Source organism: Loxodonta africana, chromosome 11, assembly GCF_030014295.1.
Source record: "Loxodonta africana isolate mLoxAfr1 chromosome 11, mLoxAfr1.hap2, whole genome shotgun sequence".
NCBI classification, from domain to species: Eukaryota; Metazoa; Chordata; class Mammalia; order Proboscidea; family Elephantidae; genus Loxodonta; species Loxodonta africana.
Window position 1 is genome coordinate 13,743,992 of NC_087352.1, and position 23,343 is coordinate 13,767,334.

At 53.7% G+C, this 23,343-nt stretch overlaps 2 protein-coding genes across 3 annotated transcripts; both read right to left on the minus strand.

Annotated features, from left to right (window-relative positions):
* Nucleotides 1-3,542: 3,542 nt before the first annotated feature.
* On the minus strand, nt 3,543-11,146 carry PTGIR (prostaglandin I2 receptor). The gene is made up of 2 exons (XM_003406700.4): nt 10,009-11,146; nt 3,543-8,209 (listed from the first exon to the last, which is right to left on the minus strand). The coding sequence occupies exons 1-2, from the start codon at nt 10,774-10,776 to the stop codon at nt 7,817-7,819; spliced, it is 1,161 nt and encodes a 386-aa protein (XP_003406748.1). The 5' UTR covers nt 10,777-11,146; the 3' UTR covers nt 3,543-7,816.
* An 8,829-nt stretch (nt 11,147-19,975) lies between these two features.
* On the minus strand, nt 19,976-21,894 carry GNG8 (G protein subunit gamma 8). 2 transcript variants are annotated; one of them, XM_064293860.1, is made up of 3 exons: nt 21,846-21,894; nt 20,602-20,704; nt 19,976-20,165 (listed from the first exon to the last, which is right to left on the minus strand). In XM_064293860.1, the coding sequence occupies exons 2-3, from the start codon at nt 20,683-20,685 to the stop codon at nt 20,037-20,039; spliced, it is 213 nt and encodes a 70-aa protein (XP_064149930.1). In that variant the 5' UTR covers nt 20,686-20,704; nt 21,846-21,894; the 3' UTR covers nt 19,976-20,036. The 2 variants fall into 2 exon arrangements, with proteins under 2 accessions (XP_064149930.1, XP_064149931.1); XM_064293861.1 differs by having other exon boundaries at nt 20,602-20,760; nt 21,846-21,864.
* Nucleotides 21,895-23,343: the final 1,449 nt, after the last annotated feature.

Here is a 23,343-nt window from a genome sequence, read left to right on the forward strand (position 1 = left end):
TGTGGGAGAAAGACCTAGCGATTTGCTTCCGTAAAGATTACAGCCTAGAAAATCCTATGGGACAGTTCTGTTCTGTCACATGGGGTCATTATGAGTCGAAATTGCCTCAGCGGCAGACAACAATCTTTATGGAAGCAGATCACCAGGCTTTTTCTTTCATGGTGCTACTGGGTAAGTTTGAGCTGCCAACCCTTCACTTACCAGCCAAGCACAAACCTTTTGCACCATTCAGGGACCTACAGGACAGCTAGGCCGATTCAGAACTAGGCCTGGGGAGGGACTAGACAGGAGGGCCTGCACCCTGGCCTGGAAGCCCCCAGGGAACGTGGGTTCTGCTCACTTTCCTGAGGGCTGTCTAGTGCGCTGGCTCTTGGGTCACTTCTAAGTGTTATTCTTAGTGTGACCAGTAGGTGGAGCAATGGCTGCAGAAGGCCTCTGAGAGCTGCCACTCCTGGGGACCAGCAAAGACGTGTGTCTGTGTGCGTGCATGTGTGTGTGCGTGTGTGTGCGAGCACACAAGGCTAGGCCCCTCCGTGGGCCAGGCCCGGTGCTGGGGTGACAGAAAGGAATAAGGTCTGATAGCTGTCCTGGAGGGAGAGAGAGCTGTCCCTAGGGTGTCATTTCCTGATCCCAGACCACAGACCAGGGCAGGCGTCTCCTAAATGTTCTCACAGAACCGTGCTTTCTTGGTACATATCACGACGATAGCGTAATCACGTATTTTAGCTGCTTGCTGTCGTACATATTTAAAGTGATTATTAAATTGTTGCCCCCACTGTGACAGTCACCACTGTGTCCCCAGCTGGGCACGAAGCAGGCTCCAGAGAATGTCTGTTGAATTAACAAATGAACAAGTTGCTAAAGAAGGGAGGTAGTAGACAAGGGGGGTAGTGGTGGCTCAGTGGTAGAACTCTTGCCTTCCATGCTGGAGACCTGAGTTTGATTCCCGGCCAAGGCACCTCACCCGCAGCCACCACCTGTCTGCCAGTGGAGGCTTGTGTGTTGCTGTGATGCTGAGCAGGCATCAGTGGAGCTTCCAGATTAAGACGGACTAGGAAGAAAGACCTACTTCCAAAAATTAGCCAATGAACACCCTATGGATCACGACAGTCCAGTCAGCAACCAATCACGGGCATGGCACAGGCCCGGGAACATTTTGTTCTGTTGTGCATGGGGTTGCTGTGAGTCAGAAGCTGATTCAGTGGCAGCTAACTGCAACAAAACAGTGGGGGAAAGAGAATCAAGATCAACAGCCCAAGGCTGATTCCTATGAGGCAAAGGTCAGACATGCCTTCTCTTGCCAGCCCTTTTTACCAATTCTGACACCATCTGTCCCTCTCACAGCACTCTCTACTATTCTGCTGGGTTTGATAATTTGTTGCAATGGCCACACAGAACTCCCAGACCATACTCACAATTATGGGGTTGCTTAGGGAAGTAATAGGTTATAATGCAGGTTCAGGAACGCTCAGGATACAGTCCTCTGATCAAGACAGCCTCTTCTTGGCCTTCTCTGGCCCTCGGCCCCTCAGCCCAGCCTCTACCCTGCTTGATAGGGTAGCTCTGCTGATAAGTACGCAGTGGCACCCCACTCCACCAGTAAGCCTCAGCCTGAAGGCACTCAGCTCAAACCCCCTGGCTCAGCAAACCTAGCTCCACCAAGTGCTGAGAGGCACGCCACTCAGCCAGTAACCCTCCTGACCAAAGGCGCTCAGCTTTCTCTGTGGGCCAAGAAGCCCACCTCACTGTCTTCTCACAGTCTCCCATGGTCTTCTGGCTCTCCTGCTGCCATTTCTCTGCCACTGCTTCTCAATGTCTCTGATGTTACAGCTCTCACTCTCGCTCTTTCTCCCTCTCTCTCAATTTCTCTCTCTCTCTCTCGGTCTCCTGGATCTAGGAGGTTCTCGGCAGAGGGATCCCGGAAGCAGGATGAGCTCCACTCCTGGCTCTTCTTTCTTGGTAGTGTTGAGATCCTCCCTTGCCACCTCTGGGATGGCTTATTTTAAGCCTAGCAGGATGGCAAAGCTGACCAACCTCCTCATTAGGGTTCCATATACCTTATTTGCATGGGCCCTGGTGGAGCAGTGGTTAAGCGTTTAGCTGCTAACCAAAAGATCGGCAGTAAGAATCCACCAGCCATTCCTTGGAAACCCTATGGGGCAGCTCTACTCTGTCCTATAGGCTTGCTATGAGTCGGAATGCACTCGAGGGCAGCACATTTTTTACCCTATGCACCTTATTAACATTATTAGTAATCCAATCCCCTTGTTGGGCCACAAGCATCTCATTTGCATAGTCACAGGCAGTCATTTGGTGGGAGTTACAAAGACTGTGGCTAGAAGGGCCAAATTAAGTAATTCACTGCACTGCAAAAAGTAAACACCAGACGTGAAGAGTGAGCAAGACAGAAACCCTCTTTACTTGACTCACTTTCACACCTCAAGTCCTGGCTTAGCTTTCCCCTCCTCCAGGAAGCCCTCCATCAAGTCTCCCCCATCCCAGCCCTGCCCACTGTGGATCGTCACTATCTGGAAACAGGTCTGTCTTCCCCACTGGACTGTGAGGTGGGAGGACAGGGCCAGGGTTGTCTCTGTCACCACCATGTCCCCAGCATCACAGCGACAAGACCTGACATACAGTCAGCCCCCAAGAAGTTGAACAAATGAATGTCTGTGCTATGTCAGGCTGCAGCAAGTGCCATAATGGAGCGCATCTGGAAGGAGTGAGTATGTCTTCAAGGAGGAGAAAATGTCAAAGCAGGACTTTGGAGGGCAAACACGCTTCTAAGTGATGGAGAAGGGGAAACAATTGTTCAGGAAGCGCAGGCTCGATGGGCTCGATAAGCCCGACTTACTGGGGGAAGCTCAGTTGTCAAATGTGGCTGAGACATGAGTGAGTAGGTGGGGGTTGGCACTGCGGGACGGCCCAGATGGTGAAGGGCTTGAACACTAGGCAAAGGGGTGTGGCCCTTATCCTCCAAGCAGCAGAGTGACAGAACTGTGGCAGTTGTTGAGGAGCGAGGGGATGAGGGGTGAGGAGCATGGATTTGGGTAATCAGGACACCAACTAGGAGAAAACAAAAAAACCAGTTGCCATGGAGTCAATTCCAACTCATGGCGACCCCATGTGTTTAGAGCAGAACTACTCCATAGGGTTTCCAATGGCTGTGACCTTTCGGAACGGACCCTGGTGGCGCAGTGGTTAAGTGCTTGGCTGCTGACTGAAAGGTCAGTGATTCAAACGTTTCATCAGCTCATTGGGAGAAAGACATGGCAGTCTGCTTCCATAAAGACTGTTGTTGTGTGCTGACTCATAGCGACCCTATAAGACAGAGTAGAACTGTCCCATAGGGTTTCCAAGGCTGTAACCTTTACAGAAACAGACTGCCCACATCTTTCTCCTGCGGAGGGGCTGGTGGGTTTGAACCGCCAACCTTTCAGTTCGCAGCGGAGCACTTAACCACTGCGCCACCAGGGCTCCTTCAGTAAAGATTACAGCCTTGGAAAACTTATGGGACAATTCTCTGTCCTATAGGGTCTCTATGGGTAGGAATCGACTCAATGGTAGTGGGTTTGTTTTTTTTGGTTTGGGTGGCCTTTCAGAAGTAGATCGCCAGGCTTTTCTTCCAGGGTACCTCTGGGTGGACTTGAACCACTAGATTTCCTGTTAGCAGCCAGGCTCAGGAACTCCTCGGGCTAGGAGAAGAGTCTCCAAATCATTCTAGAGGGCCGTGGCAGGACGGGGTGGAAGTTGCGTGGGAATCACAGGTAGATAGTGTAGATACCCAGGCCAGAGGTGGTGCGAGTCTGAGCTCCACAGTGGGATGAAGAAGACGGACAGATACCTGTGACGTTAGCCCTGGTGCCTGAGAGCCAGCAGCAAACCAACCTCCACACTAAATCCTCACCTCACCTTAATCCTCACCTAAAAAAACCTGTTGAACAACCATAGCACCCACCTCAGGTAAGGGGTCTGTGGGGAGAAATGCTCTGCCCTGGGCCAGGCTCGAAGAAGCCAAGTGGACAGAACTGACCCACCTTCAGGGCAACCCACAGAGAAGAGGCAAGCGCACCCCTGGGGTGTGGCCTGGGCAGGAGGGTCCCCTCTTTCCTCACTCTTGCCTGAAATGCCTTTCTCCAGACACCCCGCCCCACTCCTGCCTCATGGCCTTCTTCCAGAGGACCCCTTTGTGTGGGTTCCAGCTGGTGGCTAAACCCGACTTGGTATTTCCTTTCTTTCTTTTTTCTCTCTTTGTCTCTCTTCCTCCCTTTTCCCCTCCCTCTCTCTCTCTTTCTGTGTCTCCTCTCTCTCTCTCCCTCCCTTTCTCTTTGTCTCTTTTTCTTCCTTCTTTCCTTCCTTTCTTTCTTTTTGTACAAACATAATCCACTGTTTATTTCCAGAACTTCATCACCCCAGACAGAAATCCCATACCCATTAAGCAGTCACTCCCCATTTCCGCCATCCCTCCAGTCGTTGATAACCTCTATTTTCTGTCTCTATGCATTTACCTATTGTAGATCTTTCATGAAGGAGCCCTGGTAGTGCAATGGTTAAAGAGCTTGGCTACTAACCAAAAGGTTGGTGGTTCAAACCAAGGGACCTGGTGATCTGCTCTCATGAAGATTACCGTCTAGGAAACCCTATGGGGCAGTTCCACTCTGTCCTATAGGATCAACTATGATTTGGAATTAACTCGACCGCACCCAACACCAACACCAACAAATCTCTCATATAAGTGGGATCATACAATGTTTGTCTTTTTGCAGCCTACATTTCTTGACCTGTTTTTGTTTTTACAAGTCGACCTTTTTACTGTCATATTCAACTAGTACAATAGTTATCTTTCAAGAGAGCTGTAAAACTTTTCAAGAGAGCTGTAAAACTTTCTAAAGGCTTACCCTCAATTGTAGCCCTGGTGGTGCAGTGGTTGAGACCTCGGCAGCTGACCAAAAAGGTCAGCAGTTTGAATCCACCAAGCTGCTCCTTGGAAATCCTATGGGGCAGTTCTACTCTGCACTACGGGGTTTCTATGAGTCGAAATCAACTCAGTGGCAAAAAGTTTGGTTTTTTTTTTTTTTTTTTGGCTTATCCTCAATTATCTTTAGCATCACAAGGTTTTGTTTTTTTTTTTTAATTGTGGTAAAATACTCATAAAGTCCGTTTTAAAGTGTACATCTCAGAGGCCTTCACAACGTTTACAATGCTAAGCAACCATCACCACTTTCTGGTTCCAGAACATTCTCATTGGGGAACAGAAGCAGTCGTGTTGACCTGTGTTTAACCCTCGAAGATACCCCTTGTTCTTTTTTTTTTTTAATTTTATTTATTTTGTCGTTGTTGAGAATGTACACAGGAAAACATACACCAGTTCAGCAGTTTCTACAGGTACAATTCAGTGATGTGGATTACATTCCTCAAGTTGTACAACCATTCCCATTCTCCTTTTCTGAGTTGTTCTCCCCCCATTCACATAGACTTACTGCCCTTAAGTTTCCTTTCTAACCTTTCCAGTTGCTGCTGTCAATTTGATCCCGTATAGATAGTTCTTAAAAGAGCACAATGCTCAAGGCAGACATTTTTTACTAGTTGCCCTGTTCTCCTTTAATGGAATTTGAAATGTAGTTGATTGAAAAAACAAAGTCAAAACAGTGGAGCAAAGCGTTGATTTGTTTTCAATCCACATTTACCCAGATAACCAAAGTCAACAATAGCAACAAAGACAGGACAATAACGGTAACATTTATTGCAGGATTTCTCCTGTGCTAAATCGGTTTTCTGGGGGAATCGCTTAACCCTCAAAACAACCCTGTGAGCTAAGTACTAGATTATTGTCCCTGTTCTATGATACAGAGAAGGCAGGTAGATGGAGATAGGAAAATAGTCCTGCCTCTGCTTCATCCTCTCTGCGTGACCTGGTCCAAGTGGTTGCCCTCTCTGAACTGTCAATAGCGCCTATTAGGCTGTTGTGAGGATGGAGTGAGAGGGTGCGCCTGGCCTGAACCCACAAGCAGGTCAGAAAGGGGAACAGACAGACAGACAGTGTGGGGGTGCTTTCCCATTCAACTCATTTCCTTTCATAATTATCTTCTCACTCCCACGCCCCCTTGACTCCAGGCCTCTCTGAGGGCAAGAGCAGCAATCAGAAGGGGGGAGGGGGTAGAAAGCGGAAAATCACCCCAGTGGGGGCCACGGCAGGGCAAGAATCTGTCTTTGTCCCCGACCCCTGACAGAGTAGGCGCCTGATGAATATTTGTTGAATGAATGAATGAGTGAAAGTTTTGTGAGGGCTCCAAGGACACATGAGATGAGGCCAGGCTCTGTAAGGAGAACCCTGGGGACAGGCACAGGACTAGGTCTGTGTTCTTGGGTAGTCCCTGACGTTATGGATTGAATTGTGTCCCCTAAAAACATGTGTTGAAGTCCCAATCCCTGATACCAGTGAACATGACCTTGTAGGGCAATAGGGTCTTAGAAGATGTTACCAGTGAACATGAGGTCATCCTGGAGTAGGGTGGGTCCTAGTCCAATATGAGTGGTGTCCTATAAAAGAGGAGAAGAGACACAGAGAGATGAACGCATCGAGGGAAGACAGCCATGTGAAGACGGAGGCAGAGATCGGAGTGATGCATCTACAAGGCAAGCAATGCCAAGGATTGCTGGGAACCACCAGAAGCTGGAAAAGGCAAGGAAGGATCCTCTCCCAGAGCCTTCAGAGGGAGCGCAGCCCTGCTGACACCTGGATTTTGGACTCCCAGCCTCCAGAATTGTGATACAATAAATTTCTGTTGTCTTAAGCAGACTAATTGGTAGTACTTTGTTACGGCAACCCTGGGAAATTAACATGCCTGGGGTCTGCACCCCACATCCCTTGATCCGCTGCCTCACAATCCCTATCTCCCCAACTCATCCCCCACTGTCCACCTTTTACAAGCCCTGGAGGGTTTCTCAGGCCCGTTTAGTATCAGGCATGTGTCTGGCGCTGCCAATCACAATGCAGCAACTTCCCCTTCCTCCCACCTCCCCTTGGGGTGCCAGGTCCGGTGGCCCCCATGCCAGGGTCTCCAAGTCTGAAGGGAAGCAGGGAGCAAGGGCATCAGGGTGCTCTTCTGAGAATCCCCAGCTCTCCTGGGAGAGAGGGGGTGGTTTTGGAGCAGCTTGGAAAGGGCAGGGCTCTCCCGTTGGGATTTGGGGTGAGCAGCTGGGGCACCCTGGATGGCTCGGGTTCGAAGGCGGAAGCCTAACCCCAGCAGACCTGAGTACACAGAAGCTGCTGGGAACTTTCCCACCTTCTAAATATTTAAACAGTGAAATGGATGGAGAGACAGGGCCAGCCGGGTGGCCCAGGCCACTAGTTATTTTGAGAACAATTCTTTCTGTGCTCCAGGATAAACTTTCCCTCTCTTACTTGCCTCCCACAGCCAGCAGCTGCAGCCCTGGAGGAGGAGAAATAGCATCTGATCACCCCCAAAATTTGTGGGGACAAGCTTCTGGAAGGCCAGGGCTCCAGGGTTCATCTCTCTGCTGACCCACCCACAGCCAGCAGCCGTGCCCCTGGTTTTCTGGGTCCCTGCGTGGTGCAAGCAGTTAACGCATTCAGCTGCGAACAGAAAGGTTGGAGATTCAAGTCCACCCAGTGGCACCTCCGAAGAAAGGCCTGGAGACTAATGTCTGAAAAATCAGCAGTTGAAAACCATCTGGGGGCACAGTTCCACTCTGACACACACGGGGTCGCCATGAGTCAGGATCAACTCAAGGCAACTCAAGGTGGTGGTGGCTCCAGGAAGACAGGGCAGGAGAACACCTGGCCACTAAGGTGTCAGCAGAGAGAGCAGGCCACGGTGGACTCTGCTTTGCACGGTGGTCCCACGGTGCTTCCAGGTACTTGCGCAGGAGGCGAGGGGGCCACCCGCCCCTCGCCCCAGGCTGACAAGGGCACCCAGCTCCCCTCCTTGCCCCCCAGGGCAGGCGGGAAACTCAAGTCCTTCCTCCGGGAGGTGGAGTCAGGCAGGGCAAGGGACATCTGCAAGTCTCCACGGGCAGACCCTCGGCCCAGGCAGCAGAGCCAGAGCCAGAGGCGCTGGAAGACAGCCTTGCGGAAGAGGATGAAGACCCAGGGGTCGAGGATGGGGTTGAAGGCATTGAAGCGGAAGGCGCGGAGGTCCCCCATCTCACTGCTGTCTGGGGCGATGGCCTGGGTGAAGCCACGGATCTGGGGAGGGGAGGGAGTGAGACATCAGGAGGCATGGAGAGCCTCCTGCCTCTCCCCACGCCCCCCCACCCAAGGGCTCCTCCTCCTACTTGCTCAGGGGGGTGGGGGAGTTGAGGAAGGGCGCTCCTATGTTAGAAGCAGAAGGAAATAAGACGAAAATAAAATAACAAGTGCATCTGGGGCGCAGGAGGGAAAACCCCAGGAAATAGCCCCCGGAGGCCTGGAGGGAGGGAGAGAGGTGGAGGGCTGTGTATGTGGGTCTCCCCACCATTCACAGCTGGGGGAACCCTTGGGATCCATGACTGGGAAATCTCCAGCCTCTAAACCTGTTGCCCTGGAGTGATTCTGACTCACAGCCACCCCATAGAACAGAGTAGATCTGCTCTCGTAGGGTTTCCAAGGCTGTAATCTTTAGGGAAGCAGACTGCCACATCTTTCTTCCTGGGAGCAGGTGGTGGGTTTGAACAGCCAACCTTTCCATTAGCAGCGTTTCCTTTAGCAGCCAAATGCTTAATCACTGTGCTATCAGGGCTCCTTTCTGCGTTTTCTAGGTCCCCTGAAGTACCCTGATGAATCGCTATGTCCATGTGTGGGATCCACACCTTCCAGTCTCTGAGTCATGCATAACCCCCAAAAGGTTAGAGTACACTCCAAATCTAGCCCAGCCCCTGGCATATTACAGAAGGAGAAACTGAGGCCCAGAATATAGATGGGACACCCAGGCCGTCACACACACTGGGCCAGAACCAGGGTCGGTGTTACTTAACACAGGAGGGGAGGGGCTGGAGCCCCTGCAAGGAGCAAGGGTGAGGAGGGAGAGTCAAACCACAGAGATGGAGGGTGGGGCTGAGGTGGGGAAGCCAGGAGTGGGGGGGGCGGAGATCAGGCTGTGGAATCAAGGACCCAGGAAGCCCACCTCTGCGTGACGGTAGACAAGAGATATGGCCCCTCAGCTGCAAAAATGGTGCTGGGGCAGGGACTCTGTCCCTTTTCATGGGAAATGCTTGTGGAATGGGTAGATAAGGTCGCCTTGAATAGGATCTGAGAAAGTGTTTATAAGCCACTGGGCAGAGGGTAAGGAGCCCTGGTGTCGAAGCAGTTAAGCGCTCAGCTGCCAATGGAAAGGTTGAGAGTTTGAACCCACCAGCGGCTGGCTCTGAGGGAGAAAGACCCGGTGATCTGCTCCCGTAAAGATTACAGCCTAGGAAACCCTACGGGGCTGTGCCACTCTGTCACATGGGGTCGTTGTGAGTCAGAATCGACGCAACAGCACACAATGACAACCACGAGCACAGGGCAGGCACAGACCAGGTGCTCCATGAACGGGGGATCGATGGATAGTATCTACAGGCCGAGCCCCTGCGTGGTGAAAATGTTTGAGCGCTCAACTACTAGCTGAAAGGTAGTAATTTGAGTCCACCCAGACGCGCCTCAGAAGACAGGCCTGGTGATCTGGTTCCAAAAGGTCAAAGCTTTAAAACCCTACGGAGTAGTTCCACTCTCACACACATGGGGTCACCATGAGTCAGAATCAACTCTACGGCAACTAACAACAACAATCATTACACTGGAAGGAAGCGGTGAGTTCGCCTATAGAGGAAGGGGCAAGAGACACCTGGGAGCAGTGGTGGGGGGAGGAGCAAATGAGGGCAACTCGCTGCAAAGCTGGGAGACGTTTCCCCGTTTGAGTCTCAGTTTTCCCATCCATCAAATGAGTACAACCCATGGAGGACAGGGTCAGGCACCACCCTCCACCTTCCCGCCCCCCACTGCCTGCCCCAGGTCTGAAGGGGACTCACCGTGAGTGGCAGGGAGCACACGGCCATGATGCCTGTCATGAGGGCCAGCAGAATCAGGTAGTCCACCTCATCCTCGCCCGCCCGGAGCCTGGGCACCAGTGGCCCCTGGTGGCGCCTCTGCTGGCGGTACATGCGGCAGAGGCTGAGGGTGACCGAGCCATTGCAGAAGACAATGGCGGCCACCAGGAGAGCCACAAGGCTGGCATAGGCCAGCGAAAAGGCGCAGCCGCCCAGCTCATTTGAGCGCATGCGGATGAAACACCAGCTGCCCGGGCAGTACTGCTGGTGGCGGCCCAGGCCCAGCAGGGGCAGTGAGCAGAAGAGGGTGCAGAAGGCGTAGATGGCAGGCAGCGCCAGGCGGGCACAGCGTGGTCCATCCAGCTGGGCATAGAGGTAGGGGTGACTGAGCGCCAGGCAGCGCTCCACAGCCATGGCGAAAAGGATGAGGGTGGAGGCCAGGCCGAAGAAGGTCATGGCGAAGGCGAAGGCGTTGCAGAGCGCAGGGCCACCCCGGGCCAGGCCCAGCAGTGAGCTGTTTCGGGCGTAGGCCACAAACACAGCCGGGCTCAGGAAGCACGTGCCCAGCAGGTCGGTGCCTGCCAGCCCCGTGACCAGCACTGCAAAGGCCGAGGGGCGCGACCGCCGCCGAGCCCCCAAGATGCCCAGGGCCAGCCCGTTGCCCACCACGCCCGCCAGGAACATCAGGGTGCTGGTGGCTGGACCCACTGAGCCCCGCACATAGGTGAGGTTCCTGCAGGAATCCGCCATCCTGGGCCTCCGTCTGCCGGCCTGGGTGTTGTGGAGGGTCCCCGAGGGTGGGAGGTGGGTGGGCAGGGAAGGAGGGGCCGGGCGCTGACTGCGATGCCCCTCCTGGCCACACCTCAGCCCACTCAGATGCTCACCACCGGCGGCCTCCCTAGGTTCCTCTCCACCTATCCCCAGCTCCCTGTGTATGTATGTCTGTGTTTCTCTCAGTCTTGCCCAGTCTCTCTCTTTTTCTTTCTCTCTTTTTCTCTCTCTTTTTCTCTCCTCTGTCTCTCTATGTCGCTGTCCTTCCTCTCCAAGCGTCCCTAGTTCTTTCCTCCTCCGTCTCTGTCTCTTGCTGTCTCTGTACCCTCCCCTGCCCACCCGCTGTGCCTCCTCCCCTCTGTCTTCCCCCACCCCAGGCGCCTACCCCCTTGCTCTCTGCATTTCTGCTCTCCCAGCCCCTCCTCACCACACCTCTGGTCTCTCTCCGTCTCTCCTTTCGTCTGTCCTGCTGTGGGTGTCAGTCGCTGTGTGTCAGCTTCTCCCTCCCTCTCTCCCTGCCTCCCTCCCCATCTCACCCTAGCCCCAGCTTTTTCATTTCCTCTCTCTGCCCCGCCCTCCTTCCCCCGCCATCTCCCTCCCCTCCCCTGTCTGCTCCCCTCTCACCCTGCGGCCCCCTCAGCTCCCAGTGCATACATCTCCCTGTGGCCTCTCTCAGGCCTGGGTCCCCATCAGCGCTGAGCCACCTGCCACCGCCCCGCTTCCAGGATTATGCCCTTCTCCCACTCCTGTGCCGGGTCTCCGGCCCCAGGTGGGGATGAGGAGTGAAGACCACTGAGTCATCCCCACTTGGAGCTCGGAGCCCACCAGTGGGGCCAAGACAGGGCCCAGCTGACCAGTCCTTGAGAGGGTGGCATGGTCTGGCAGTCTGGGGTGGCCCTCCTGGGTCTATTCTGGGCTCAGCCCCGGGGTTAGGACATTGCCCAGGGATTGGGACATGACCAGGAAATTCCTCCCTGATTCACTGTTTTCCAGGCATCACCAAGATTTCTGCGCCCTGGACACAGTTCACTCCTTCCAAAAGGCTGAGGAAGGAGGTGGCCGGGCCAGAGGGAAAAAAGCCAGTCCCTCTCGAGCCCTGTGCTGGGCTCCCAGCTCACACACTCAGCCAGGGAGCCCTTCTCCTTGAGAAGGGAGCAGTGGCAGAGAGCGGGGAGAAGGACTGATCAGACATCCTGTTGTAGGGGACAGGCCAGAGGACATCCATGACCCTTCATCAAAAGTGGCACCCTCCTGCCCTCATCCCCTCCCCAGCACTCCCAGGCCCCAAGCCAAGCTCTGCGACCTTGACTTCCAGCAATAATATTTTAGTCACACATGACAGTCCAGGGCTTCAATATAGCTGACACACTTATCTCTCCCACCCCCATCCCCCAAAACCCAGCATCCAGCTGCCACCCTTGGGCCAGCGTGGTCAGCATGCTTGTGCCAGCTGCTGGCACAGGGGTCTCAGGCCTCAAAGCCCACTCTGTCCCCGACTTCCCAGGCAGCCTCTTGGCCTATCAAGGCCAGATGGCACTTCGTGGGCCCTCTAAGAAAAAAAAAAAAGCCTGTTGTGATCAAGTTGATTCCAACTCATAGTGACCCCATGTGTCAGAGAGTAGAACTAGTAGAACATAGGGTTTTCTTGGCTATAATGTTTATGGAAGTGGACTGTCAGGTCTCTCTTCCAAGGCACCTCTGAATGGGTTTAAACTGCCAATCTTTAGGGTTTTAGTTCAGCACAAACCATCTGCACCACCCAGGGACTTCAGGACACTCTTAAACACCCCTTATTTTTCAGGAAGGCAGTTTAGGTGTAGAGATTACAGACTCAGTGTTTAGCGTCCAGTTAACTTGGGTTCCTGTCCCAATTCAGCCAACTGCCTGCTGTGTGATGGTCCTGGGTGAGAGCAGGAAGCTGGTATACCTCAGTTTCCTCATCTGTACAATGGGGTGAGATTGGCCTCACGGGCCCATTGGTTGGCTGTGGCCACGCCCCACTCCAGAGCGTTCTTTGTGGCAAGGGGCAAGCATTGCTGAGACCAGGAGGGATGCTTCTGACCCCAAAGACTGCACTAGCTGGCAGCTGCCACCGTCCCCTCCCCCACCTGGTGACCACAGCCCTGGCTCTGTCTCCCTATCACCCATGCCCAGCCGACTTCCCCAGCTTCCTGCAGGATGGGTGCCCCAGCTCCAGCCATACCAGGGCTCCCGAGAGGCCACAGAGCCCAGCCACATGGTCCCCCCTCATGCTCTTCAGCCTCCTGGCAGACCAGGAGGGAACTCAGGAAGTTATATTAATGAAGGAGGACAATGACGCCTGGCAGGCTTATGTCCTGTCTTGGTATCAGGGGAGTTGGGGGGTGGAGGAAGAGGGGAGCTCTGGTTACTGGAGCTTCTCTCCCACTGGCTTCCTGTCCCCAACAGGGAGCATGGAGCATTCGGGAAGTCCACTGTGCCCCCATACCCAGTGGGACCTGGGACAAGCCCCATCCCCTCTCCAGGCCTCGGATCCCCCTGCCCCTGTGCCGTGAAGGGGCCACAAGCCCTTGCAGCCTTGGCATCCACCGAGCGCCTGCTTCGGGAGCAGGTGGGGGTGGCGATGACTGGAAATCATATCTGAGCTAAAGGTCCCTGGGGTCCATCCAGTGCTGGGCATGCCTCCACCTACCTTCCAGGCGCCCCTGGCTTCCTGCCTGGCTGTAGCCCCAGCCAGTGCTCAGGGGCCAAACTCACAGCAGGGGCCACAAATAGGTTCTGAATGCAAAGGATCTCCATCCAGGTGCCTTGGGGTGAGGGGTCACCCCGGCTGGGCTCCGGAAGGTGGCTTCCGGGGGGCTGTGGGAAGGAACTGTGTTGGGAGGGTGAGTCAGCAGCTCTCTTCCCTCCACCCACTCCTAGGGACAGAATAGGGGCCTTCCCAGAGGAACTTCAGGGCAGAGAGAAGACAGGCAAAGAGGACTGGAAATGGGGACTGATTCAAGGACACACAGCACCCAGGAGGGGGGAGAGAGGAAATGGGGACCCGAGAGAGTGTGGGCACTGGGGACTGCAGATGTGTGAACTTTCTGTGTGAGTCTGTGTGCAATTATTTTTATGAGTATGGTGAGCGCGTGTGTGTGTGTGTGTGTGTGTGTGATTGCAGGCTCTTTTTGTGCCTTGGTGCTGGGCACAAAAATACATCCTAATGGATCTGACTGTGGGCATGTACAACGTGGGCTCCCGTGTCTCAATGAGTGTGGCCATGCCTGGTGTGGGTTGTGACTGTGCACGACCTTACATGCATGTCTTTAGGGCTGTGGTTGGGTGTGTCCATTTGTGTATGTGTGTGGCAATGGGTGGTCATTACTGTGGGCCTGTATGATGTCTGGGGGTGTGTCTTCATTGGCGTGGCTGGTTTCTGTGTTGTGTGTGTATGTGTGTATATACATGTATTGTGGACACATGGGACTCTGTGTGTGCACGGGTATGGCTGTGTCTATGTGTGAATTGGTTGTTGTGCATTGTCGATGTGTGTGGCTGTGTGTGTGTGTGAGTATGTGCGTAATGTGGACACATGTGTCTTTACAGGCATGGATGTGTTTACATGTGTATCTTATACTCTGTGTGTCTTTGTGCAAAAATTTGTCTCTAAGAATATAACTGGGTCTATTTTTATGTTTGTGTATGTCGGTTTATTGCAGGCTTATGTGTGTGTTTACAGGCCTGGCGTCTACAAGGATATATTGCCACTCTGTATGGCCTTGTGGACAAATTTTTTCTTTAAGGATATAGCTGGGTCTATTTGTGTGTCTGTTTATTGTGTAGGCTTGTATTTCTAACTGTGTGTGTTTGTGAGTGTATGAAGCAGGTGGAAAGAGAAGGGGTTTGGAATCTCATCTGCATCACTCACTAATCACTGATGTGTGACCCTGGGAAACTTACTTCCCCTATCAAGCCTATGGGGCCCTGGTGGTGTACTGGTTAAAGAGCTCGGATGCTAACCAAAAGGCAGTTCGAATCCACCAGCCGGTCTTTGAAAACCCTATGGGGCTGTTCTACTGTGTCCTATAGGGTCACTATGAGTTGGACCTGACTCAACAGCAATGGTTTTGTTTTGTTTTGTTTTCAATCTAAGCTTTGGTTTTCTTCCCCACAAAATGATCACCTTGAGCTTTCTGGGATGTTGTGGAAAGATTAGAGAGAATTTACCCTGCCTGCTTCCCAAGAAGCCCTCAAATACCTGCTGGTGGTGTTGTTATTCAACAAATCTAACCAACATCTTATAGTGTGCCAAGGGCTGGGACCCAGAGTGGCTCAGAAGGTACCAGCTGATGAGGTGTCACGTGTTCCCAAACAGCTACAGCCATGTGGTATAGGACAAGTGATGGGAGAGAAAGGTCGTGGCTGGAGCCTGGGCAGACTTAGTCATCTCACAGGCAGCTCGGACTCCCATCTGGGTAGGTGAACTCAAGAGGCCAAGTGCCAAGCAAGCCAAGAAGTGCCTGCCCAGGCCTGCATCTGGATGGGCTCCAGCCCTAAGGCCCGACTCTCTCCTGCCTCCCTGATTGCCATCCTTCTGGCCCTGCCCCATCAGCTGCTCCTTGGAAACCCTCTGGGGCAGCTCTACTCTGCCCTATAGGGTCACTATGAGTCGGAATCAACTCCACCACAGTGGGTTTAGTTTTTTGGGTTTTTTGGCCCTGACCCTGGGAGAAGACCTCACACCCCATAGACATGCCAGGCCTGCCTGTAAAAATATGTGTTGAACTCCTGGCCCTTGTACCTGTCGATGTGATCCTGTTTGGAAGTAGGGCTTTTCTTTTGTTATGTTAATGAGGGTGGGTCCTAAACCAACTCACTTCTGAGTTATAAAAAGAGACACACACACAGGTGGAAGACAAATGCCATACGAGGATTGTCTGCAAGGAAAGGATCAAACACCAAGGATTGCAGCAGCTACTAAAAACAAACAAACCCGTCAAGTCAATTCCAACCCTATAGAACAGAGTAGAACTGCCCCATAAGTTTCCCAAGGTGCGGCAGGTGGAGGCAGGTGGATTAGAACGGCCAACATTTTCATCAGCATTCGAACTCTTAACCCCTGCACCACCAGGGCTCCAAGCAGCTACTAGAAGCTTTAACCTTTCCTGTAACCTTTACTCCAGGTCCCAGGGTGGTGCAAAGAGTTTGTGCTTGGCTGGTAACCTAAAGGTTGTTGGTTCGAATCTGCCAAGCAGCACTGAGGAATAAAAGGGCAGCAGTCTGCTTCCGTAAAGATGACAGTCAAGAAAACCCTGTGGAGCAGCTGTACTCTGTAACACATGGCATCATCATGAGTCTGAATCAACTTAAGGGCACAAGACAGACTAGAAGCTGAAAGAGACAAGGAAGGACCTTTCCCTAGAGCCACACCCTAAATTCGGACTTTAAGCCTCCAGAACTGTGAGAAATGAACTCAGACACTGTGTCCATCCTGACCCATCCCATTTTCTCAGCCCACTACCCTCCACCCCAAATGAACCCTTGCCTACCTAACTGCCACTGCTTCTCATCCCTGCTCCACTCGGTGCCCTGCCTTTGCCTGGACTGTCCCCCTCACCTGGGTGACCCTCTCTTCCTATCCTTCAAGCCGCCCAGCGCCTCCAGCTTCTCCCACGCAGTCAACCATCTAATCCCCCAACTCCAACCTCGCTCCCCAACTGGTCAGGCTATGTCATCTCTCAGTGCCTGTTTTGGTCCCTGGGTGGTGCAAAGGGTTTGTAATCGAGTGCTAACTTAAAGGTTGGTTTTTTGAACTCACCCAGTGGCACCGCGAAAGGGAGGCCTGGTGATCTGCTTCTGTAAAGGCTACAGCCAAAAAAAAAAAAAAACCCTATGGAGCAGCTCTACTCTGTAACATGATTTGATAGCAATGGGTGTGGTTGTTTTATTTTGTTTTTTAACGGGGACAAACAGAGTCTTTTGGGGAGCCTAGCGATTTAGTGGTAAAATTCTCACCTTCCATTGCAGAAGAATCGGGTTTGATTCCAGCCAATGCACCTCATGTGCAGCCTTGACCCATCTGTCGGCGGAGACTGGTTTGTTGCTATGATGCCGAACAGGTTCAGCAGAGCATCCAGACTAAGAGAGACTAGGAAAAAAGGCCTGGCAATCTACTTCCTAAAATCAGCCCATAAAAACCCTATGGATCACAACAGTCCAATCCACAACCCGTTATGGGGATGGCACTGGACTGGGCAGCATTTTGTTCTGTCGTGCATGGAGTGGCCATGAGTCAGGGCCAACTCAACAACAGCTAAATAGGACTACAACTGTGAGAATTCGTGGGGCTTGTGAAACGGGACTCCCCTTAAGTGATGGCTGTTATTACGGCAGCGGGCGTTGGCTCTGGGTTACCCCTCTCCAGCCCCATTAGCTGAGCCAAGCATCGCTCTGAGCATGCATGTGGGGTGTGACAGGAAGACAGCCTGGGATGGGCAGCGCAGCCCACAGAACCTCAAGGCTCAGCAGCTGAAGTGGGTGGGGAGTGCTGATAGCGAACACTTCTCCAGGCGTGGTTGTTCCCTCTTTGCCTCCTGGCCTGGCTCTGACCCCAGCCCGGGCTTGACCTCAGCTGGGGGTGGCAGGAAAGAGCTGCCAGTGACCAGAACCCAGTAGCTGCCCAGTCATACTCCTAACAAGATTATCCAGGTCTCCAGTCACTGTTTCATGCGCGCAAGGAAGCTGGTTCCCAGGCACCTGCCCCGTCCCTTCTGTTTTCTCCTTGCTCCCAGTGTCAGCCGTCCACATCCTCCATCCTCCCTCCCTCTCCTCCTCCAACCAGAACCCTCCCTCTGGCCAGAGCCCTGGTCCCCTCTGAGCCTGCCCCCACTTCCAGGCACCAGGTCCCATTCAGCCAGCCCCATTTGCTTCTCCGCAGCTTCCATTCCCCAAGACCAGCTGGTGCAAAGGAGGAAGAGTTTGTGCTACAGGGCTTCAAGGTTCCAAGGCTGGAAGAATCTAACAACCCCCATAGACTAGGCTTAAGAGATCATCACGCCCCTGAGGTGCCAAGCTCCAGACTCCTAGCTGGGCAAGGGAGCAGGACCCCAGAACCCTGGCCCCACAGGGCTGAAAGGACTACAGAATTCTAGCCCTCCAAGATCCTGGGGCTTTAGAGCCTGCATTTCAGATTCTCAGATGCAAGGATGATGGGCCTGGGATGTCTCAGAATCCTCTGGCCCCTTTCCTCCTAGCATCCCTCCTCCCATCCACCCGCTTCCCTACCCATCCTTGGCTCTCTCCCTGTGCCCCATCTCCCCCATGGGCTCCCCCAGACATGATGCAACTGGGCCGGAGCCGGAGCCGACTGAGAGGAGGGAGGCAGGAGGGGAATGTAATTACAGCCACTCCAGCCTCCATTCTACAGGAAGCTCAGAGTTGGGCCCAGGGGATCTTAATCCAATGTGAATAATGGAGCAGTCAGCAGACTGACTCGCAAACCCTCTGGGGAGGTGTGGCCAGATTCAGGGGTCCAGCCGCCATCAGCCCCAAACAAGGAACCAGGGGTGTTGGTCTCTAGAGAAGAGGAGGCGGCGGGGGGGCAGTGAGGAAGGGGTGCTGTTGCTGTCAAGTCGATTCCGACTCATAGAGACACTATAAGACAGAGTAAAACTGCCCCATAGGGTTTCCAAAGCTGTAATCTTTACAGAAGCTGACTGCCACATCTTTCTCTCATGCAACAGATGGTGGGTTCAAACCACAGACCTTTTGGTTAGCAGCTGAGCTCTTTAACAACTGCGCCGTGAGGAAGAGGGTAACCTGTTAACAAACCTCTTGCCGTGGAGTTGATTCTGACTCATAGAGGAAGGCAGCAGGGGGTACCAAACTCAGTGGACCTCGGGCCAACAAGGTAAAATAATTAGCTAGTCTCCATTTTCAACAGAAACATAGGTTCAAGAGCATTTCCTATTTCCTTTCACTCCATTAAAAGCAGTCCCCAGCACAGCCTCAATGATAAGTGGCCACTGACTCTCAATCTCCCTAACCAGGAAACCATAGGGCCCACCCCTGCCCCTTCTCATGACCGAAGATCTGAGATCACCAGACCCTCCAGTTCCAGAGAAGTGGGAAATATGGGCTTTTATGTGAAGCATCTCTATGTTTCCATTTGGCAACCAAATCAAGAACATTTTTTAACATCATGTAGGCTAAAAGTCAAGAGCTAAAAAATGTCACTGCAGGCTATATCTCTCCTGTAGTTCCTAGTGTATGAACTGACAATCAGAGGGCAGGAACCGGGTCTGCCACCCCTGGGTCCCCAGAGCAAAGGAAATAATTGTTGAATAAATAACTGTAGGCATTAATTTGTCTCCTCTCCCCTCCTCTAGGCATGCATTTGTCTCTCTTCTCCCAGGTCCCACTTTTTATTACCATCATGTCCCAGCACAGATGTTGCCTGCTCCAGGAAGCCCTCCCTGACTCCAAGACAACTCGGTTTTCCCAGCCTACTGAGCTATCCCATCCCAGTCCCATCCACTCTGGGTCATCACTGTCTGAGGACAGGTCTGGCCCTCCCATGGGGCTGTGAGCCGGGGAAGGCAAGGCCAGGGCTGGCTAAGTCACCCTCACAGCTGTGTTCCAGCATGACTCACCACAGGGCCGGGCACAGAGCAGGTACTTGCGGAGCGCTTTAAAAAATGAATGAACGGAGAAGAATTCAGTGCTGGAGGACAGAGGTGTGCCTTTGATAGGGTAGCCAGATGTGAAGAAAGGGGGTGAGGTCTTTCAGGGGATGAGAAAGGGCGGAGGACTCTTGGGCTCTGAAGAACCTCCAGCCACTATTCTTAGGCCCAGGAAGGAGGGAGGACAGGGGCCAGCTGGTGGATCCAGGAGGCCCTCCAGTCTGCAGTCCTGATCCCATTGCCTCCTAGCTGTGAGATTTGAGTAAGGGACTTCCCCCTGCTCAGTTTCCTCATCTGTAAAATGGGGACCATACATACAAGTAGCCAGCTGCCTGCTGGGGCTGTTGGGACCACTAAATGCGTCCCAGGGTATGGAGTGTTCAGTCGAGGCCAGCGATGCCCCCTCCACATCCACACCCCGCATATCCTCACTCCGACCCCACACACAGTCAGGAGAGGTGAGGAGAGAGTTTCCCTCATGGCGGCCCCAAGCTCTGAGCTTGCCTCAGTTTTCACGAAAGGACAGGCGCTGCCACAGTCGTCACGTTTATTGAATTCATACTTCGGGAGCGGAGGGTAAGCTGTCGGGTACGCTCACAGCAGGACGCAGAAGAGGCGCTTGTCGCGGAAGGGGTTCTCGGCGGCGGGCACTGGTGTCACCAGCGGGTCGTCTTTGGCGTGAGCCTCACAGAAGGTCAGGAGCTCGGCCGCCGCCTGCGACACCTGGGGGCGCCGGGGTGGAGAGGTCTGCGCCCTGCCCAGCCCGCCCCTGGGGACCGCCCCTGCCCCAGACCTGTCCTCCGGTCCCTGGGAGCCGCCCCCAACGCCCCTGCCTTCAGGGTGTCTCCGCTTGTCCTGCTCCACCCCAAGGCCCCGCCTCCAGGTCCCTCTACTATTCAGGCAGCATCTCAGGTCCCTCCCCTTGTCCAGCCCTACTCCGAGACCCCTCCCCTCAACTAGCTCCGCCCGGTCTCCCCTACCCCGTCAGGCCCCGCCCCTAATACCTCCCCTTGACCTGTCCACCTTAAGGCCCCGCCCCTGGGACATCAACTCCTCCCGCCCCCTTCCAAAGGGGCTCCGCCCACCGTGGCTCCGGGCCCCGCCCAGTCCGGACCCCATTCCCAGAGACCCAGCCTTCTATCATCTCTCCAACCGGCACCTTCATGCGGTCGATGTTCACCTCCAGCTTCAGCTGTTCCACCGTCTTGCGGGCCTCGGCGATCTTGGCCATGTTGTTGGACATGGTTGCAGCGGGGAAGGGGCTAAGAGCCGGGTGGGAGTGAGGACTCACGGGGATAGGCTAGGGCACCTCTGGGTCCTGAGGTGGAGGGAGGTGACGGGACCCAGTAACAGGGGCGTGAGTGGAAGGTTGCACAAATAGAGTGGGTGCCCAGAGACAGGTGGAGGGAGACACAGGGAAACAGAGGGGACGGGGAGGGGATAAAGAGACGCACAGATGGGGGACTACGAGGCAGAGTGCAGGTGGGACAGAAGAGGCAGGAGAGGCAGGGCTGGAGGATGCCCAGGTGGGGGTACCTAGAGACAGGTGGAGGCGGAAGAGAAGGGCTAGGGAAAGGAAGGAGGGGCGCACAGATGAAGGCAGGTGGGAAAAGGAACAGAAGGACAGGGCCACAGGTGCTGAATCAGGATTCAGGGACCCAGGTGCCCTCACCTCCCAGGGATACAGCATAAGCCAGGAAGGGGGCCCCCTCCCCAGGCCAATTAGCCGTGGCTCCAGGGAGAATGGAGAATTAAGATCTCGGCGGGAGGGGCACAGAGGGGGCCTCATTAGGGCCTTGGCAGCAGCTGTCCCCTCCGCCCCCCTCAGGGGGCCTCCACCCCAGCCCCGGCCACCTCAAAGCCTCCTCTGCTCATTAGCAGCCAGGGGAGAGGACTGGGTGAGTCCAACCCCACCCTGGAGAGGAAAGGAGAGAGAGAGAGAGACAAATGGAGAGGTAGAGAGAGAGATACAGAAATGGAGACACAGACAGAATAAAGAAACAGAGAGGGGAAGAGAGAGACAGAGGAGGGAAAGGACAGGGGGACAGAGAGGGAGATGGAGGGGCGGGGGGGGAAGACGGAGTGAGGGAGAAGAGGATAGAGAGAAGGAGAAATGCAGAAGTAGAGAGAGGGACAGAGAGACGGAGGGGACAGACGAGACACAGATGGGATAAACAGAGGGTCAGAGGAGGGAAAGGATGGGGACAGAGAGGGCGATGGAGGGGCTTGGGGAGAGATGGAGTGAGGAGGGGGGAAAGCGAGGGCAGATGGAGGGGCTGACGGCGGACAAAGAAGTATAAAGTCATTCATTCACTCGCTCATTCATTCATTCTCGGGAGGACAGCCAGTGGCAATGAGCGGTCAGAGGGACTAACAGGCGGGACCAGGACCAGAGCCTCCTACCTGTTGCTGTTCAGGACCGGGATGGCGGGCCGGTGGCGTGACGAAGGACGGGAGGGAGAGGCTGAGTTACCCCTACCCCCGCCCCCGCTGCGCCCCGCCCCCTCCCCCGGGGCGCAGCCCCTGAGGACCCGCCTCCTCCCGCCGCCGCTCTTGCGGCCCCGCGGCCTTGGGTCTATCTCTCTGGGTCCTCTGTCTGTCTGTCCCCCTCTTTTGTCTTTCAGTTTTTGTGTCTCTCTCTTCTCTCTCCCTCTGTCTCTCCTGGTCTCTCTGTGTGTCTCTTGCTGTCTCTGCATCTCTTGCCCAGTCTCCCCTTTCAATCTGTCTCTCACACACACTCATGGGAAAAGGTACAGTCTGTCAAGGTGTGACCCACACTCTGCATTTCGTACACAGTCACACAAGTCTCTTCTGGGTGTCCCACACAGCCTCTCATTCCCTCACACATGCTCTCTCGTCCAGTCACGCATTCACACTTGCCACCTTGGTGTCACCCCATCACAGATGACCCCTCTCAGAAGCAGACTTGTGCTCACAGTTGCACAGAGATGCACAATGTCTCACAGCATGCCACAGGTCTCATGAACAACTTGTGCACAACACACAGACACAATCTCCTGCAGTGTCAGTCTCTTGGTCTCTCAAAATGCCACATGTGGTCACTCACAGTCTCTCACAGAGTAGTACATCATCACCAATGACACCTCACACAACCACACAGTCAGATATACAATCTCAGAGTATCAAATGTCAGTTTCTGACAGTGTCACACACAACCTCTCAAAATGTCACACACATTCATGCACAATTTAAACTTCTTTCCCAGCTTTTTACCCCATCAGTCTCACACATCATAGTGTCTCACACAGTGCCGCACAATGAGTCATACAACCTTTCTGTCAATCACTATCACTCAATGTTTTATGATATTACAGAGTACACAGTCACATCATAAACAGTCTCACATACTCAGTGACTCCCACATAGTCACACTCATTCTTGCACAATCTCCTGTCACACACAATCTCACACTCACAATCCTTCTACACAATTATTTGCAATCTGTCCCTGTCACACACACACACCACCTCTTGGTGTCACACATAGTCACACATGATCAGTCAGTGTCTCACAGAACCCCTCACAATCTCACAGTGGTTGTGTACACTATGTACACAACTCTCTCAGTGTCACACACAACCTCACAGTGCCACACAGTCACAATTTCCTGGTGTAACAATCTCACAGTATTAAAAATTCACATAATCTCCTGGTGTCCACAAAATCTGTTGGGGTCACACACAATCTGTGTCACACACAGTCACACACCCTTTCCTGGTATCACCCACAGACACTCACTTCATGTCTCTCAGGCAGTTACACACTCTCAGTCTGTGTTACAGTCTGTATCACACATGGTTGTCACCCTCACATGTGGTCTCAGTCATACTCCCATTGTCATACACTTACACACACAAAGTCTCTCAGATTCCATCTCCGA

What these genes read in the sequence shown, in the direction of transcription:
- PTGIR (XM_003406700.4), bottom strand. Translation starts at nt 10,776, where the DNA reads ATGGCGGATTCCTGCAGGAACCTCACCTATGTGCGGGGCTCAGTGGGT. An exon ending in TGTGCTCCCTGCCACTCACG is followed by an intron (nt 8,210 to 10,008) that starts GTGAGTCCCCTT and finishes TCCCCTCCCCAG; the next exon opens with ATCCGTGGCTTCACCCAGGC.
- GNG8 (XM_064293860.1), bottom strand. Translation starts at nt 20,685, where the DNA reads ATGTCCAACAACATGGCCAAGATCGCCGAGGCCCGCAAGACGGTGGAA. An exon ending in TGAACATCGACCGCATGAAG is followed by an intron (nt 20,166 to 20,601) that starts GTGCCGGTTGGA and finishes CGGCGCCCCCAG; the next exon opens with GTGTCGCAGGCGGCGGCCGA.